Source organism: Babylonia areolata, chromosome 25 (genome assembly GCF_041734735.1).
Source record: "Babylonia areolata isolate BAREFJ2019XMU chromosome 25, ASM4173473v1, whole genome shotgun sequence".
NCBI classification, from domain to species: domain Eukaryota; kingdom Metazoa; phylum Mollusca; class Gastropoda; order Neogastropoda; family Buccinidae; genus Babylonia; species Babylonia areolata.
In genome coordinates, this window is record NC_134900.1 from 39,441,268 (window position 1) to 39,460,355 (window position 19,088).

A 19,088-nucleotide genomic window follows, 5' to 3' on the forward strand; every position below is an offset into this window, starting at 1 on the left:
TTTCTGAGCTATTATAAAAATTCAATAATTATTTTATTAAGTTGAACATTCTCAAACCAGTTACAACCTGACTGGGCTGAAAGACCTACAAAACAGACAGAACTCTCAAATTGTACACAAACTGATTTTATTTCTAGTCAGTGGGCTTGTACATGACCTGATAAAACCAGCATCAAGATGAAGCCAGAGCACAGCACAACTCAAGGTGGAGGGTGGAGGAGAGAGAAAAGGAAACAAATCTTCAGATTCCATGGAAACACAGGACACATGTACAGGCATTACTTCAAAATCATATCTACATTGGCATCAAGCAGGTGGGCAGGACAAATGCTCATGGATGATCTGTATGCAGTGCTGGTGATGAGAGAAATAATAAATGGATAATAAATGGAACTTCAGAAGTTTGCATTGAACCCCCCCCCCCCCCCCCCCCCCCCCCCCCCCCCCAAAAAAAAAACCACACACACAAAAAAAACCCCACAAACAATAGCTGAAAAGAAATCAAAATATAGAAAAGCATCACAGGTTTTGTCATAACCGAACCAAAACTGTTCACTGAAACAAACTCTTTCGCAGATTACACACTGGAAGAGAAGCGCCATGGCAATGACAAAAAGCCAAAAAGCCTGTTGCTGTCCACAGGGTTTGGCAACATCAAAGTATCACTGACAGGAGTAAGGATTTGTTCCACTTCCTGGAAAATGCTGGAAAGTGTTCAAATGTTGTTTGAAGCAGGCAAGACAGCACACACTGGGGAAGACTGACTCGTCTTCACAGGATAACTGGTTGGGGTCATGTTGCTAGGACTTGTGAGCCTGACAAAATTATCAACAGCACCCAATTCTTTTCACACACTGACTTCGGAAAAAAACCAACAAAAAAACCCACCATCCAAAATAATGGCACAAACATGAAGAATAAAAATGATCAGTATGCCATCATTTGAAATGAGAAGAGACATGAATGAAATAATCTGTGGTGGGAATCCCGACAATGATATACAGAGATGGAGGCTGAACTGAAGTGCACATCTCCGTGAGAAACTACACCAGCAAAACAAACCAGTACACTCACTGACAGACATTATGCAGTCACCACACCCACTCATGACATGTAAAAAGTCAATCATTCCATGCACACCAAGGCAACTTTCTTTTTTTGCCTATACATCACCTCAGTCAATGCACACCAAGGCAACTTTCTTTTTTTTGCCTATACATCACCTCAGTCACTCTCCCCATGAAAGCAACCAGCGAATAACTTTAATAAATATACAACCATCTGCCATCCAGTATGCTGGCCATTATTATACACATCTGTAATGTAAAGGTGAAGTCCATTCACAGTAGATATGTCAAAACCCAAATGACAACATATAAATAGAACACCCCCTCAGCATGTTTCCTTACTACTCAATTCCATTCAGAAGAGTGCATAACAATTCCAAAGGCCAATTACTATCACAACTTAAAAAACTGTATGGAAAATACACAACACAGCCTTCCCGAAATCATGTTTGACATATATGCAATGACAAAGTGAAAGGGTCTTGAACAACTTTTTTTGTCTTCTTTGGATACAACTGTATATTCCACATGCTTCCATGTCTGCGGTTCCTTTGTGGAACAGCTCAGAACGCCAGCAGACTGAAGTGAAATACAGTTATGCCATTCACCAGCATCAAGAAAATGAAGCATTCAACCATCTCCATTCTACCATACCCAGTTCACCCTACCCCCCCTCCCATGACCTGTAAGTAGAGGTGGCATCCATAATACAGACACAAAGCCCTTCTTCCCTGCCCACACACCCATCTGACTAAGTAACCACACATGCCAGCAGTGTTCTTCAATATTCATATCAAATGAACAAAAATGGGGATGTCAGTATCAACCTCATATAACTTCTACCCTAGTGCTGATGAAGCAACCTGTTGTCCAGACTGAACTACATCTTACAAGAGATGGGATCTCAACTGCCAAGAAAGGACAAAAAAAGAAAGAAAGAAAAAAGCAAACAACCCCCCACCCCCAAATCTTCTGAAGGATTGACCACTCTCAATTCAAGACTTTCTACTTGTGGAATGATGGTTATATGTTGGTTTTTTTACATTTCATCCACACACATCTTGTGTCAGGCCATGTGTGGGAGAGCCACCCTCATTGCACCCAAACCCAAGTCTCCACACACCAGACCCAAAACTTGTGACAGCCAGTATCATCAATTCTTCAGGTAAAAAGCAGTCATTCTGGACATCAAAATCCAGAAAGAACTTTCATGCCGGAGACAGAAAAAAAAGGTATCTTATCTATAATTGACCACACCCGTCTTTATGCCAACAGCCACACACAGCAAATACCACTCCATACAAAACACACAGTGTTCATCCAAACCCTTGCTGTTACTCAAATCCACAGTCGCTTCAAATCTACATGTCTGCAATCAAATCTACCTAAGGGCTCAAAAAATCCCAAACCCCTAGTATCACACACTTAAACCATTCCTACACACTTTTTTCTTTAACAAATAAATTGAAAAAAAAAAAAAGAGAATAAAAAAAAAAGAAAAAAAAAAGAAAGGAAAGACGTCTGCAAGCTAACTAACATCCACATCCTTCCTTGGGTTTGTTCTGGTCGTTGGACAGTTTGATCTGGTCGGGGAAGTCATTGTAGAAGTCAACGTCACTCTCCTGGGCCAGGGCGTTCTTGGCCACCGTCTGGAAGGCCTGCTCCACGTTGATGGCCTCCTTGGCACTCGTCTCAAAGTACGGGATCTCCCCCTTGCTGCTGCACCAACCCTGGGCACGCTTCGCTGTCACCTGGACACACAACACACCTCACAAGTCATCTTCCTGTACACACACCACACCATCCCCCAGTCCTACACGTCACCTGTACACACACCACACCATCCCCCAGTCCTACACGTCACCTGTACACACACCACACCATCCCCCAGTCCTACACGTCACCTGTACACACACCACACCATCCCCCAGTCCTCAACGTCACCTGTACACACACCACACCATCCCCCCCCCCAGTCCTACACGTCACCTGTACACACACCACACCATCCCCCAGTCCTACACGTCACCTGTACACACACCACACCATCCCCCAGTCCTACACATCACCTGTACACACACCACACCATCCCCCAGTCCTACACGTCACCTGTACACACACCACACCATCCCCCCCCCCAGTCCTCAACGTCACCTGTACACACACCACACCATCCCCCACTTACCTGTAAACACACCACACCATCCCCCCCTTACCTGTAAACACACCACACCATCCCCCCCTTACCTGTAAACACACCACACCATCCCCCCCTTAACACACCACACCATCCCCCCCTTAACACACCACACCATCACCATCCCCCCCTTAACACACCACACCATCCCCCCCTTACCTGTAAACACACCACACCATCCCCCCCTTACCTGTAAACACACCACACCATCCCCCCCTTACCTGTAAACACACCACACCATCCCCCCCTTACCTGTAAACACACCACACCATCCCCCCCTTACCTGTAAACACACCACACCATCCCCCCCCTTACCTGTAAACACACCACACCATCCCCCCCTTAACACACCACACCATCCCCCCCTTACCTGTAAACACACCACACCATCCCCCCCTTAACACACCACAACATCCCCCCCTTACCTGTAAACACACCACACCATCCCCCCCTTAACACACCACACCATCCCCCCCTAAACACACCACACCATCCCCCCCCTTACCTGTAAACACACCACACCATCCCCCCTTACCTGTAAACACACCACACCATCCCCCCCTAAACACACCACACCATCCCCCCCCTTACCTGTAAACACACCACACCAAGCCCCAGTCTCCAACATTACAGTCAAACATTTCTTCTGGTGCTATCCCCACATGAATCACTACTTTTCACATCATGTCCACCTCAAAATGTTATCATCAGGGACAGATGCTATAAAAATCATGAACAAACTGAAATTTTCTACAACTTTCACAGATACACCGTATTCTCTTCTTTTTAAGAAAATAATCAACACGACGACCACCATCACGGCAACAAAGACTGATGGAGAATTCCCATTTGCAAAGAGCGCACAAAGCTTTCCTTTTTCTGTCCATATAAACATCACCTACTGCATTCTTTCCTGAACATCTGGTGATGTCCATACTGTTGCTGGAATTATTTTTCTTTTCTTTTTCACACTTCTGACAAGGGTTTTTCTCTATTTTCAACATTTTCAATTTCAAATTGGTATCAAAGCATGAAGACAGACCCACATACTCTACATCACATCTGCTGGAAAAACAACAACAACCAGCAACAATGTCTAACCTTTGCATAAACCTAACACACTGATAAGGCCTTGAGATCCTATCCTAGGTTATGGAAAATATTAACATAAGAATGGAGCAAAGCAATAAGACAAAATAAACAAATAATCAAATACATTAGTTTGATTAAAATATAGAAAATGGATCAATAGCCAAAAGCTGAAGGCAAAGGATTGAAATAAAAACAAGAACGAAAATGTGCCATGTTCAGCAAACCTGGTGCATCCACACATGCGCACACTGTTCAAATCTCAACTTCACATCCCCCATAAGATAAGTCCACCCATGGAAAAAGGTGTCCCCACTGTTTCTGTTGTACTTTCCCCGTAACATGCAATCAGCATCTGTAACAGTCATCAATTTCTATCTGTTCCCCTAACAAATGTGGCTACTCCTGAATGGTAAACATGTTGTAACCCTTCTTGGGGCACAGACCTCTGGAGTCTTCTGCCTTGGACCATCACCTCATGCTGTCCTCAGGTCTGTCTCATCTGCTAAGTGTCAGTCTCTTGGTCACAATACTAACAGGAACACGGAAAGACAAACTGTGTGTTAAAGTACCCACAGCTGACACACAAATCTGAGTAGCAGTCCATCAGAGCTTGATATTCCCACAATATTCTTTAGGCTTCCATAATGGTCTCAACCCACCAGTCCCACACTTGTCAGTCCAAGCCACTAACTGCTAGGACAGGGTTAGGATTTTCTCCATCTCCTCTAGCTTAGCTATAACAAGACAATCTTTTAAACCAACACCTTTCTTTTTTCTTTTTTTAAATCTGTCCAAAACAAATTTCAAACTGAACACAGTGAAGGACAAAGTTATGGAACATTCCAACACTTACAGCCCGGTTTTCCAAGTCAATTTTGTTGCCGATGACAACAAAGGGGAAGTTCTCAGGGTCTCGGGGACTAGCCTGGATCAGGAACTCGTCCCGCCAGCTGTCCAGAGAGCTGAACGTGTTGGACATGGTCACGTCAAACACCAGCACGCAGCAGTCGGCCCCACGGTAAAATGCAACCCCCAGACTCTGAAATCTCTCCTGCCCCGCTGTGTCCCAGATCTGAAACAACATAGACAGCACTTTGTTTTGACCTATGTCACTGTACCTACAGACTGTTTTGATCTATGTACCTACAGACTGTTTTGATCTATGTTACTGTACGGTGTATCTACAGGCTGTTTTGATCTATGTACCTACAGACTGTTTTGATCTATGTCACTGTACCTACAGACTGTTTTCATCTATGTTACTGTACGGTGTACCTACAGACTGTTTTGATCTATGTCACTGTACCTACAGACTGTTTTGATCTATGTTACTGTACGGTGTACCTACAGACTGTTTTGATCTATGTACCTACAGACTGTTTTGATCTATGTCACTGTACCTACAGACTGTTTTGATCTATGTTACTGTACGGTGTACCTACAGACTGTTTTGATCTATGTTACTGTACGGTGTATCTACAGACTGTTTTGATCTATGTACCTACAGACTGTTTTGATCTATGTCACTGTACGGTGTACCTACAGACTGTTTTGATCTATGTACCTACAGACTGTTTTGATCTATGTCACTGTACGGTGTATCTACAGGCTGTTTTGATCTATGTTACTGTACGGTGTACCTACAGGCTGTTTTGATCTATGTACCTACAGACTGTTTTGATCTATGTCACTGTACCTACAGACTGTTTTGATCTATGTTACTGTACGGTGTACCTACAGACTGTTTTGATCTATGTCACTGTACCTACAGACTGTTTTGATCTATGTCACTGTACCTACAGACTGTTTTCATCTATATCACTGTACCTACAGACTGTTTTGATCTATATCACTGTACCTACAGACTGTTTTGATCTATGTCACTGTACGGTGTACCTACAGACTGTTTTGATCTATGTCACTGTACCTACAGACTGTTTTGATCTATGTCACTGTACCTACAGACTGTTTTGATCTATGTCACTGTACCTACAGACTGTTTTCATCTATGTTACTGTACGGTGTACCTACAGACTGTTTTGATCTATGTCACTGTACCTACAGACTGTTTTGATCTATGTCACTGTACGGTGTACCTACAGACTGTTTTGATCTATGTACCTACAGACTGTTTTGATCTATGTCACTGTACCTACAGACTGTTTTGATCTATGTCACTGTACCTACAGACTGTTTTGATCTATGTCACTGTACGGTGTACCTACAGACTGTTTTGATCTATGTACCTACAGACTGTTTTGATCTATGTCACTGTACCTACAGACTGTTTTGATCTATGTCACTGTACGGTGTACCTACAGACTGTTTTCATCTATGTCACTGTACCTACAGACTGTTTTGATCTATGTCACTGTACGGTGTACCTACAGACTGTTTTCATCTATGTCACTGTACGGTGTACCTACAGACCATTCTGTAGATTTTGATCTATGTCACTGTACCTACAGATCATTCTATAGAACAAAACAATCATGTCCCAGATCTGAAACAACACAGACAGCCCTTTGTTTTGATCTATGTTACTGTTTTGATCTATGTTACTGTATCTACAGACTATCTGTGGATCAAAACAATCATGTCCCAGATCTGAAACAACACAGTTCAATTTTCACAGTGACTGTTTGCAGGCTGTTCATGGTATCTGTAAATATTAAAGCTTTTCTGACTGTTGAAACATCAGAGCCCTCCCTAACACTACAACTGACTGTGAATGAGCAGCCATTATACTCATTTCAGTCTTCAGTTTCTCCCACACAAAACAAAAGATGCGGCAGAAAAATAAGTGCAAGTTCTCATTATATCATGCATATTTTATCCTGGGTGCTTATGACATATCACACATTTTCATCCACTCATTTTACCTTTTATTTTTTCCTACCACTGGTCAATATTGTAGACAGGCATGCTTTGTATGTTCTTGTTTCCATAACCCACCAAATGCTGACATAGATCACAGGATCTTTAGTGTGTGTATTTGATCTTCTGCTTGAGTATACCTATGAAGGGGGTTTAGGTACCTCGGGTCTGCACATGCTGACCTGGGAGATTGGAAAAATCTCCACCTTTTACCCACCAGGCGCAGTTACCAAGACTCGAACCCAGGACCCTCAGATTGAAAGTCCTACGCTTTAACCACTCGGTTATTGCGCCCATCTATATTTTCTTTTTAATTTACTTGTCCCCAGAACAATTAAAAACTACCTGGGGGTTTCTAATCCTGAGAGCCACACACTTAGAAGTCCACAACTGCAATTGTGTGCATAACAGGACTTGCAGCTCATGACTGAGGAAGAGAAAATGGAAGTGAATGGAGTCCAGCAATTTGTTCTTTTCTTCTTTGTTGGACTGGTTTGGTTGCTGACTCACCTGCATTGTAACTAGCCTGTCATCCACCATGACTTCTTTTGTGAGGAAATCTGCACCAATGGTTGCTTTGTACTGGTTGCTGAACTTCTTGTTGACATACTGGTTCATAAGTGATGTTTTCCCAACACTGAAAACAATACAACTTTCCTTTTTAAGGACGAGGCAGAAAGCAAAGAGGGAAAAACTCATACATATTTCCAGAGTTCATTCACAATCACTGAATCAAAAGCACAATTTAATCATGAAAATTATAATATATTATTACTTGTCACATGACAATCACCAGTGTCTTTTCTTTCATCATTGCCTTCAATATATTGCTGCAATTCCTAAATCAGCAGGACTTCTTGTTAGATGCCAGTCCATCTATCCAATAAAACTGAACGACTTGTTCAGTGAACCAATTTACAAAAGAATCACATTTGAAAAGCACAAAAGACCCCAGTCTTTTTCCTGACAGCAAAGAGATCAACAACTTGAACAAGTGAAAGCTGTACACAGTAAAGCAACATACCCACTGTCACCCAGTATAATCACTTTCAGCAGCACCTTCTTTCTTGAAGCCATTGTGCACAGCTCTGATTGGCTTCAAACCTGTAAAAACACACAGACAAAATAGGACATTTCACAATGAAGGCAATGAAAAGCTCTGAAGCACACCATTCTCAGTTTTCTGCTTCCTGTCATCTTGTTTCAATTTGTAATATGTATTTCACTATCTGTCCAAACACAATTATAGGAAAATATCATGACTTCACTGAAGTTGCAATTGCTCCTTTTGCAGAATACATAAATTCAATGTGTGTGTGTGTGTGTGTGTGTGTGTGTGTGTGTATCACTAGTGTTATACTATAGGTTTCTACAAATCATAATCAGTTTAACATTACCATATTATGTTATTATCAATGAAAATTTACATTTGCCTTATGTTAAGAGTGACTAAAACTCTGTCGTGTTATTTGCGAGTGTCTGCTGACTCGCTGCGTTCTTTGTAACCCACATAGTAAAACGAAGTCACAACCATGGACCACGTGCCTTTCCGTTATTTTTGTTCCTCACCTCTTCCCTACCAAATTTGTCATGCTGACACAAAATGAATTCCAGTTTGGCCTCAAAACACATCGGTACAAGTGTGTGTGAGAGAGAGAGAGAGAGAGAGAATGCATATGTGTAGGTAACTAGGTCTTTGCGAATCAGGCTATTTTTTCTATCTGCATAATAGATCCACAGCTTTTTGCTCTTAGATTTACTATAAATTCTAATTTGACAGTTTTACTTTCAGACTGGATAATGTGTAAAGTGACTGTGAAACTAACACTCTCACTCAACCAAAAAGAGGGACATGAGAAATTGAGGCGTGACAGAGGAAGAGAAAAGGGCAGTCACATTTTCTGTTCTGTGACCTTTCAAACTGCACTGGAATCCTCCTGACAGATACACCCTTTGATCCCCACTGTCACACAGCCATTGTGCTCAGCCAAAGATTTGCATTTCATCACATGAAGTACTGCTCACTCCATCCAAAGTGTCACTGTTGGTCATGTATCACTGAGAGAACAAGTGTGTGTAGGTGTGTGACCTTCCTATCAACATTCTTGTCACCCAACTGACTTGTAACTGATATACAGCCTTATCACCATTACACTTACAGTATTACTATTAGTGACCAGTGACGTTCCTTGAACTAATGAAAGTATGCACCTGATATACTAGTACTGCATGTGCACACACATACCGAGGGAGGGGGAAGAGGGAGAGAGAGTAAGAGAACAGATAAAGAGATAGAGACAGCGAGAAAGACAGGAACACATACTTTGTACATAATTTTATTCATTCATTCCCTCTCGACCGTCAATGTGTCATGAAGAGTCAATGACCAAAGCTTATCAACAGTACATTAATCATTTTAATGCTGACATTTGATTTTCTTCATCCAATAAAAGCCGTTCCATTGATCAAATCATCAAAAATACTCCAAGCCCTATTCACAACTTTAAGAACTTATAATGCAGTAAGGTCAAACCTGGCCTGAGGGATTCATTACAATATAAACTTAGTGATTCTTTCAAAAGAGACTGTCGACACTGTTTCTATGAATAACATTTAATTTCTGATGAACAGAAATAGAATGTAATATATATTATCAATTATGAATGTGTTTATTACCTAAAACTCTGTTGTACACCCATTAAATAAGTTTCCATAGTTTAATCAAACTGACAAATTCAAAGAACTGACAACAGATATTTCTCAAAAGTTATCATTTTGATTTCATGGTTAATCACTTAATGTATCATTTTGCAAATCAACACATAAAGCACACCGATTTCTTTGTTTTTCTCTTTCTCCCTCCAGAAGCATTTGTTTTCAATGGTTCCTATCAAATATATTCAAACTAAACAGTAAACTGCCTCTGTTAATAATGAAAAAGAAAAAGAAAAGAAAAACAAGCTGCCCCTGCATCTGTCAACCAAACTTGGTATTTTGCCGTTTTAACATTGACAGTTCACACCCATAAACAAGTAAGCTGACTTAAAGGACACATGGAATGACACACACAAACCAAGTTTAAAGCTGTCATTCATACTGTCAAGGTGTCAGCCACCAAAACCACCACTGATATAAAATATTTTCTAAAACAAATGAAATGTCACTAAAATACACTGCAAATAGAATGCAACTGCACTGTGTAAAAAAAAAGAAGAAAAAAAAGAAAGAAAAAAAAATAGAGAGAGAGAAAAAAAAGACAATAAAAACAACATGACCACTCCACCAACAATTATTATTGATAAACTACAGATCTATATGGATTGGGGAGTAAATTTTCATTATGAATTGAATGATCAATGGTGAATATTCACACTAAATTCACATGACACTTTTATTTTTCGTAACTGAGTGAAGAAGACTTTACATTTGATTTAGCTTCCATCACACAATTCTTCAAATCTGATTTACCTATCTTCCTGATGGAAACCAAAAAAAGTGAAGGTGAAAAGAAAATTCTGTCAGTAATTAAAATACACACACACCCCTGTTGAAAGCAAACTGAATCAATTGTACTTTAAACTTTATACTGTAAACTTTAACAGTTGACAGGTTAGCATACTGATCAAGTCTTGCAATGAGTCAATGTCATTAATTCAAAATAGCTTACACATTAAAAATAAACTAGTAAATGAGCATTCAGCTTTGACCAGCCAGCTCAAACAAGTGAAAATCATCTTAACCACCAGTCCTCAACACCAAACTAAAACTTTACAAAAGCACGCAATAACAGAAATCATATCTATAGGAATGATAATGCATGGGAAATCACCACAAAAGAAAACACTGCCTTGAAAGTTGGATCACGTGAAACAATTTTGTCTCATACAAGTTACAGTGGCTGACCAAGATGAGACTCAAGGGAGGCCCTGAAAATTAGCATTTAAGATTTGGAAAAAAAATAAAAATAAAAAAATAAAAATCTGTGTGTGTGTGTGACAAAACTAAAACCTAGCAACAGATCACTACCATGACCCCTTCTTTAGTGGACCTTGGCCCAGTGATATTTAGTATGTATAATCCAGCAAGTTTGTGTATGTTCGGACAAAATGTATGCCTCCATCAAGATAAAAATCTTCGTTTCATCTCGAAACTTTCAACGGCTTATGTTCCGCGATTTATCCGATGTTTTGGCAATGAAAGAAAGAACTAAAGTGTTACTACAGTACGCCCCGAACAATTATTTTTATCATCAGGTAAGCTGCTTTCTTTCGGCCAGTCACAGTTTACATTATATCCAGTTTCCTTTCCTTCCAGCTCCTGACTTGAACGAGACCCGCATTCCAGTTTTTCTGGGTTTTTTTATCTCGTCATCTAGTCTGTTTTCATACACAGTCATTCACTCTCAAAGCACTGTCTGCTATTTTTGTTGTTTCATTTTCTGCAGTGTCACACAAAATTGACACACAGAAAGGTTTAACGTAATGTAAAAGCACTCGGCAACACTGTACTGTACATGAACCACAGTACACTAAGTTACTCTTAACACAGAAAAAACAACAACGTTGCACTCACCGCTCTGATTTTCACTTCACTGCGATGTGATAAATCGAGTGTTTCCCAAACTCCCTCAATATGGCGCTAAATCCCGTGATCGCTGACGTCATGTTCCCATCATACTGAACAGGTGGAAAGTAAACTTCCGGAGAATCAGCAATGGAAAAAGCAGACGAAGCATGTGATTTTGAGTCATCAAAACTTGGAACAAAGAAGTTGTAAGCAATGTTTAAGTAATAAACACACCGACAGACGCAATCTATTTCCCAAACTCATGCATTGTACCATATACAACGGGGTAAAGTCCTATTTTAGCGTAAAACGATATATATATATTATGTCGTTGAACATTTGGCGTGATATAGGAAGTAATGTTTACGTGTATTTTCTACCACTGTACCTATTTATAGTTCGTAATAAAACTGAATTTGACAAAGACTTCCACTGCTCTGGGTAAATTTAAATATTGAGTTATTAAGTTCTTGTTCACGAATGAATATATTTTAAGTATACATATATACCACACACTATAGAATTGATCTTCCAACAGTTTCAGTACCACTGACTGAGCTTGGACACAATCTGTAGTCTCTGCACTGAGCAACACACAACATGAAGACCCAGTCTTCCCATCTGTTCCCATGTCACACTGGCTTCCAGACAGGGCTGGGCTGGCCAGGGGCTGAAAGATCCCACACTAATGTGCCCCTGAGAGGATAAAGACCTGGGGCTCTGGAAACGAATGAAGTACATAACAAATGCTACCCCACCTTATGTGTACATTTATCAGCACATCCCTTCATCAACATCAACATGATATATATATATATATATATATGTGTGTGTGTGTAATATGTATACATGTATAATATATATGTATATTTATATGGGTGTGTGTATATATATAGAGAGAGAGAGAGAGAGAGCAAGAGAAAGAAAGAGGGCCCGTTTGATGAGGCATTGGTAGAAGTCATCACCCTTCCCCCACCCCCTCAGCACCTTTTACCCTCATCCCACTCTCCGCACCAACACTTCCATCTCCCTACTACCCCCAAACAATTTTCTATAACTAAGATTCTAAATTATCCAGTGCGAGCACAGTCTCACTAAGTTGCTATATTAGCCAAGCTTTAGTCCAGCAAGATGATTTAGACTAGTAGAATTTGAAGACAAGAGAGAGAAAAGCTTAGAGACAAAGACTCATATGAGAATTTTGTAGCAAAAGTTTTAAGACTTATGAGCCACAAACACTGAAACAGGCATGACATTTTTTCAGACTGATGGAAATTTTGGAAAGTGTCAAATTTTATATGTAATGATGGATTTCAGACTGAAACAGAAAATCTCTACATTTACTGATTGATTTATATGGATACTTATATAGCGCATTTCCTCGGTCAGAGACCAAGCTCTATCAGTGACATTCGAATGTCCATTCCTGACGCCTATTCAGAAACATCTTTAAAATGTTTGGTGTTAAGTACATAAGCACATGAGTTTCAAAGAAACATCATTTGATGAATATGTAAGTTCAATGATGAATGGTGTACCATGTGTCAAGTAATCAAATGTCACGCAGAGATCAAGATGTGTTTGAAGCCTAAAATCAGTGGGCCCATTTTGCGTTTGTGCATATCAGGACTGCCACTGTAATTTGTGAACAGACCTGTGTGCTCTTTTTTTTTTCTGTCTCTTTTTATTGTTATGTTCGTATTGGAAGCTGAAGAATGATATTTCTAACTTCATGCCATACTCAAGGTTTACCTTTTAGTTTGTTGTTTGTTTCAGTTGGGAAGATACATACAACAGAGAGCTGAAATCTTTCAGAGACATTGGTGATGTTGGTGAAATATGGTAAATCTGTTTTGATTTTCTTTGCATTGTGATGTTATATCTTGATCTGTGCATTGCAACAGCAACAAAACTCCTGATTGTAGCAAATAGCAGGAAACATCAGAACATATAAGCTAAAAGTCAGAGACCCCCACCCACTACCCCCACAGAAAAAGTTTCCAGACTGTCTTGCACAAGAATCAAAATCTCCAGCAGTGTCTTGAAGTAAATTTTACCAGTTTCCAGCACTGAGGTGGGTCAAGTTGACATGTGGTGGATGAGAAATGTCACAACAATTTGCTGATGGATGACTGGTCTTCACGATTCTCCTTCACAATATTCCTTGTGACCCCGGTACACTTGGTAATAAAGACCTGTTCTGTTCAATTCTGTTCTATTCTACTGAGTATGACGTTGTTTTAGATGACTGTGTCATCAGGATGTTGAGCATGACATTGTTTATAGATGACTGTGTCATCAGGATACTGAGCATGACGTTGTTTTAGATGACTGTGTCTTCGCGATACTGAGCATGACGTTGTTTTAGATGACTGTGTCTTCGCGATACTGAGCATGACGTTGTTTTAGATGACTGTGTCTTCGCGATACTGAGCTTGACGTTGTTTTAGATGACTGTGTCTTCGCGATACTGAGCTTGACGTTTTCTCTGGATTTGTGGACTGACCATTTTTACCCCTCTGTTGAGGCATCTATACTCTGTTTTCAAGGGGCATGGATGCTGGTTTTGCTTGTGTCTCCGTGACCCAACCAAATTCTGACATACATTACAGGACCATTGATGGGGCATTGAAAGGAAGGCAAGCAGGATTGTGCAAACCATGGAATTAAACTCAGTGTTAATGGGAAAAGAAGCAGGTGGAAATGAACCCTTAAGATTTGCTGCAAGAGAAGCAAATGGTGACGCCTTTCTCATCACAGTCTTCTAAAGAATACTAAGCAGTGTTTCCATTTTTTCAAAAACAAAGGCCCATGTTCATGAGGAAAATGACAGTCAGTTGGTTGGGTGTAACATTCAAACCACATAATATAATGTTTTTACAAAAAATACTAGGGACTTGATTTATTGTTGCCAAGAAAAATTAAGGTATTGAAAAATGGGTCATTTTCCTCCAACCCAGATAACTGGAAGATAAGTGGAGTGATGGCCTAGAGGTAACGTATCCACCTAGAAAGCGAGAGAATCTGAGCACACTGGCACAGCTGCCGATATTTCTCCCCCTCCACAAGACCTTGAGTGGTGGTCTGGACGCTAGTCATTCGGATGAGACAATAAACCGAGGTCCTGTGTGCAGCATGCACTTAGCGCACATAAAAGAACCCACGGCAACAAAAGGGTTGTTCCTGGTAAAATTCTGTTCTCTTCATTCTTACATGTGTGTGATTTTTGTTGTGGATGTGGGTTAGGAAGGACAGATTTGAAGAATAGGGCATGCCTAAAATGTTCATCCTTGATTAAAAAAGTTGTGAGCTGTGAGTTCCCACCTAGATGATGTGAGAGAATGTCAGTACACCAAGAAAAGCACAGCCTGACCCATGTAAAGTAACCCCTGCTTCATTGACATCACTCAGAACAAAGAAGATAGCGCTAAAGCAGTGTACAGTTCTTTTCTTTCTTTTTTTTTTTCATCTGTAACTGATGGAAATACTTCTGCATGTAGATTATCTGGACGCCTGTGTTGTAGATTGCAGTGATTATTATTGTTACCGTTGTTAGACAATTAATAAGTTGAATGTGGCGTCAGGTTTGGGGAGGACAGCCAGGAACGTATGGTGGACTGGTTGGACGAGGAGGAGGACGTGAAGAAAGACCACGCCATTCTGGACCTGGGCTGTGGCAACGGAGCTCTTCTCCTGGAACTGGTTGGTACACTGAATACCAGGCCTTCTGCTTACATATACAGGATACCAGACCTTCTGCTTACATACAGAATACCAGGCTTTCTGCTTACTTATATACAGAATACCAGGCCTTCTGCTTACATATACAGAATACCAGGCCTGCTGCTTACATATACAGAATACCTGGCCTTCTCCTCACATAAAAAAAAAAAAATTATACAGAATACCAGACCTACGTATACAGAATACCAGGCCTGCTGCTTACATATACAGAATACCTGGCCTACTCCTCACATATACAGAATACCTGGCCTTCTGCTTACATGTACACAATATTAGGCCTTCTGTTTATGTACCCCAACTACCAGGCCTTCTGATAATGTATACACAATACCAGGTCTTCTGTTTTCGCCACATACACAGTTTAGTTTAAAGGAGCCTCAATACACCATGAACACAGTTTAGTTTAAAGGAGCCTCAATACACCATGAACACAGTTTAGTTTAAAGGAGCCTCAATACACCATGAACACAGTTTAGTTTTAAGGAGCCTCAATACACCATGAACAAAGTTTTGTTTAAAGGAGCCTCAATACACCATGAACACAGTTTAGTTTAAAGGAGCCTCAATACACCATGAACACAGTTTAGTTTTAAGGAGCCTCAATACACCATGAACACAGCTTAGTTTTAAGGAGCCTCAATACACCATGAACACGGTTTAGTTTAAAGGAGCATTAATACACCATGAACACGGTTTAGTTTAAAGGAGCATTAATACACCATGAACACGGTTTAGTTTAAAGGAGCATTAATACACCATGAACACAGTTTAGTTTTAAAAGAGCATTAATACACCATGATACAGTTTAGTTTAAAGGAGCCTCAATACACCATGAACACAGTTTAGTTTTAAAAGAGCAGTAATACACCATGATACAGTTTAGTTTAAAAGAGCATTAATACACGACGAAAGTTTGTTGAAGAAGACTACAAGACCACAATTATAGTGATAAGCAGACCAGTGTTGATTGCCTTGAAACCAGTGTGGACAGAGAAAAGAGTGACCGGTGTCATTGACCTTTGGTCTGTTTGTTGATACGCTGATGGTCAGCCTCTGAAGATAAAGACATTTGCCTCAGTCCATCAAACGTCTTGACATTGATTTCATTTTGTCACTGGTTTCAAATGGATGACTGAGAGAGGATTTGTGTGTGTGTGTGTGTGTGTGTGTGTGTGGTGTGTGTGTGTGTGTGTGTGTGATGTGATTCCTCTTTTTTTTAGGAATTTGTACAAAACTAAATAAATATTTTAGAATAAAACCTTTTTTTTCCTGATATGCAAGTCAATAAATCTGAGGAAAAGTCTACATCCTTTTTTATTCTCTTGTTTCCTGGTTTTGTTTTGTTGCTGTTTCATCAGCAGGAGGACCTATCTGTGTGAAACATTGGGAACAATACCACCACCACCACCACCCAGTTTATTCTGGTGATGACAGCAGTCAGGACAACACAAGGCTGTGTGTGCACAATACTAATAAGAATGATGATAATAAAACTCCGTTCTTCCCACGCTGGAAACTGGTGTTCCAAACCAACCCAGCGCTTTATGACCTGTATGCTAGCTGAGGTGGAAAATGGACTCCAAAAAGGTTATAAAGCTTTAAAGGTCAAACTGGGACAGGACATAAAAACTGGTGAGGACAAGCCTGAGGCACAGCAGTGTGTATTGGGGCGTGGAACAACTTTCTCCTTTCTGGGTCAATGAGTTAGCCTCCCTGCTGACAGTTTGTGGGTTGTTTGAGGGAATGTTTGAGGGCTGTTTGGGGACTGATTGAGGGCTGTTTAGGGGACTGATTGAGGGCTGTTTGGGGGACTTTTTGAGGGACTGTAGGGACTGATGAACAGACTATAAATAAATAAATGAACGGGACTGATTGAGGGCTGTTTGGGGGGTGTTTAGGGGACTGATTGAGGGCTGTTTGGGGGGTGTTTAGGGGACTGATTGAGGGCTGTTTGGGGGACTGTTTGAGGGCTGTTTGGGGGACTGATTGAGAGCTGTTTGGGGGACTGTTTGAGGGGTGTTTAGGGGACTGATTGAGGGCTGTTTAGGGGACTGATTGAGGGCTGTTTAGGGGACTGATTGAGGGCTGTTTGGGTGACTGTTTGAGGGCTGTTTGGGGGACTGTTTGAGGGGTGTTTAGGGGACTGATTGAGGGCTGTTTAGGGGGCTGTTTGGGGGACTGATTGAGGGCTGTTTGGGGGACTGATTGAGGGCTGTTTGGGGGACTGTTTGAGGGCTGTTTGGGGGACTGATTGGGGGACTGTTTGAGGGCTGTTTGGGGGACTGATTGAGGACTGTTTGAGGGCTGTTTGGGGGACTGATTGAGGGCTGTTTGGGGGACTGATTGAGGGGTGTTTAGGGGACTGATTGAGGGCTGTTTGGGGGACTGTTTGAGGGCTGTTTGGGGGACTGTTTGAGGGGTGTTTAGGGGACTGATTGAGGGCTGTTTAGGGGACTGATTGAGAGCTGTTTGGGGGACTTTTTGAGGGCTGTTTGGGGGACTTTTTGAGGGCTGTTTGGGGGACTGTTTGAGGGGTGTTTAGGGGACTGATTGAGGGACTGTTTGGGGGACTGGGGGGATGTTTGAGGGCTGTTTGGGGGACTGTTTGAGGGTGTGTTTGAAAGATGGTGGCTGTTACAAGGGCTGTTTGGGGAACTGTTTGAGGGACTTTAGGGGTTGTTTGAGGGACTTCAGGGGCTGTTTGAGAGCTGATGGGGGGCTGTTTGAGGGACTTCAGGGGCTGTTTGAGGGCTGATGGGGGGCTGTTTGAGGGACTTTAGGGGCTGTTTGAGGGCTGATGGGGGGGCTGTTTGAGGGACTTTAGGGGCTGTTTGAGGGCTGGTGGGGGGCTGTTTGAGGGACTTTAGGGGCTGTTTGAGGGCTGGTGGGGGGCTGTTTGAGGGACTTCAGGGGCTGTTTGAGGGCTGATGGGGGGCTGTTTGAGGGACTTCAGGGGCTGTTTGAGGGCTGATGGGGGGCTGTTTGAGGGACTTCAGGGGCTGTTTGAGGGACTTTAGGGGCTGTTTGAGGGACTTCAGGGGCTGTTTTGAGGGACTTTAGGGGCTGTTTGAGGGCTGGTGGGGGGCTGTTTGAGGGACTTTAGGGGCTGTTTGAGGGACTTTAGGGGCTGTTTGAGGGCTGTTGGGGGGCTGTTTGAGGGACTTTAGGGGCTGTTTGAGGGCTGTTGGGGGACTGAGGGACTTTAGGGGCTGTTGGGGGGCTGTTTGAGGGACTTTAGGGGCTGTTTGAGGGCTGGTGGGGGGGCTGTTTGAGGGACTTTAGGGGCTGTTTGAGGGCTGGTGGGGGGGCTGTTTGAGGGACTTTAGGGGCTGTTTGAGGGCTGGTGGGGGTGCTGTTTGAGGGATTGTTTGAGGGTTGTTTGAGGGGGAGCTTGATTACTTGATTATCACACAATGTTATTGTCATGTGAGTGTCTGCAAGATTGTTGTGTGTTTTGATTTGTAGAAAGTCTGGGGTTCAGCAGTGTGGTTGCTTGGATGTGAATGCACAATGGGTGGGTGTGACTCTGTGTGTGTGTGGGGGTG

At 41.7% G+C, this 19,088-nt stretch overlaps 2 protein-coding genes across 3 annotated transcripts in view; one reads left to right on the plus strand and one right to left on the minus strand.

The window, feature by feature from the left end:
- Positions 1–11,908, minus strand: LOC143299937 (ras-related protein Rab-7a-like). Of its 2 annotated transcripts, XR_013057581.1 has the most exons (6): positions 11,806–11,908; positions 8,258–8,337; positions 7,744–7,870; positions 5,210–5,428; positions 1,224–2,818; positions 1–1,173 (listed from the first exon to the last, which is right to left on the minus strand). XR_013057581.1 is itself a non-coding variant. In XM_076613480.1 (5 exons), the coding sequence occupies exons 2-5, from the start codon at positions 8,308–8,310 to the stop codon at positions 2,600–2,602; spliced, it is 618 nt and encodes a 205-aa protein (XP_076469595.1). In that variant the 5' UTR covers positions 8,311–8,337; positions 11,806–11,908; the 3' UTR covers positions 1–2,599. The 2 variants fall into 2 exon arrangements, 1 of the variants encoding a protein (XP_076469595.1); XM_076613480.1 differs by having other exon boundaries at positions 1–2,818.
- LOC143299935 (EEF1A lysine methyltransferase 2-like) overlaps positions 11,907–19,088 on the plus strand; it is a 22,290-nt gene continuing 15,108 nt past the window's right edge. Inside the window, exons 1-3 of the mRNA XM_076613477.1 lie at positions 11,907–12,005; positions 13,576–13,641; positions 15,384–15,501. Coding sequence (XP_076469592.1) covers positions 11,947–12,005; positions 13,576–13,641; positions 15,384–15,501 — 243 coding nt within the window. The 5' untranslated portion in view covers positions 11,907–11,946. The remainder of the gene's footprint in view (positions 12,006–13,575; positions 13,642–15,383; positions 15,502–19,088) is intronic.

What these genes read in the sequence shown, in the direction of transcription:
- LOC143299937 (XM_076613480.1), bottom strand. Translation starts at nt 8,310, where the DNA reads ATGGCTTCAAGAAAGAAGGTGCTGCTGAAAGTGATTATACTGGGTGAC. An exon ending in ATTATACTGGGTGACAGTGG is followed by an intron (nt 7,871 to 8,257) that starts GTATGTTGCTTT and finishes TATTGTTTTCAG; the next exon opens with TGTTGGGAAAACATCACTTA. An exon ending in ACAGGCTAGTTACAATGCAG is followed by an intron (nt 5,429 to 7,743) that starts GTGAGTCAGCAA and finishes ATGTTGTTTCAG; the next exon opens with ATCTGGGACACAGCGGGGCA.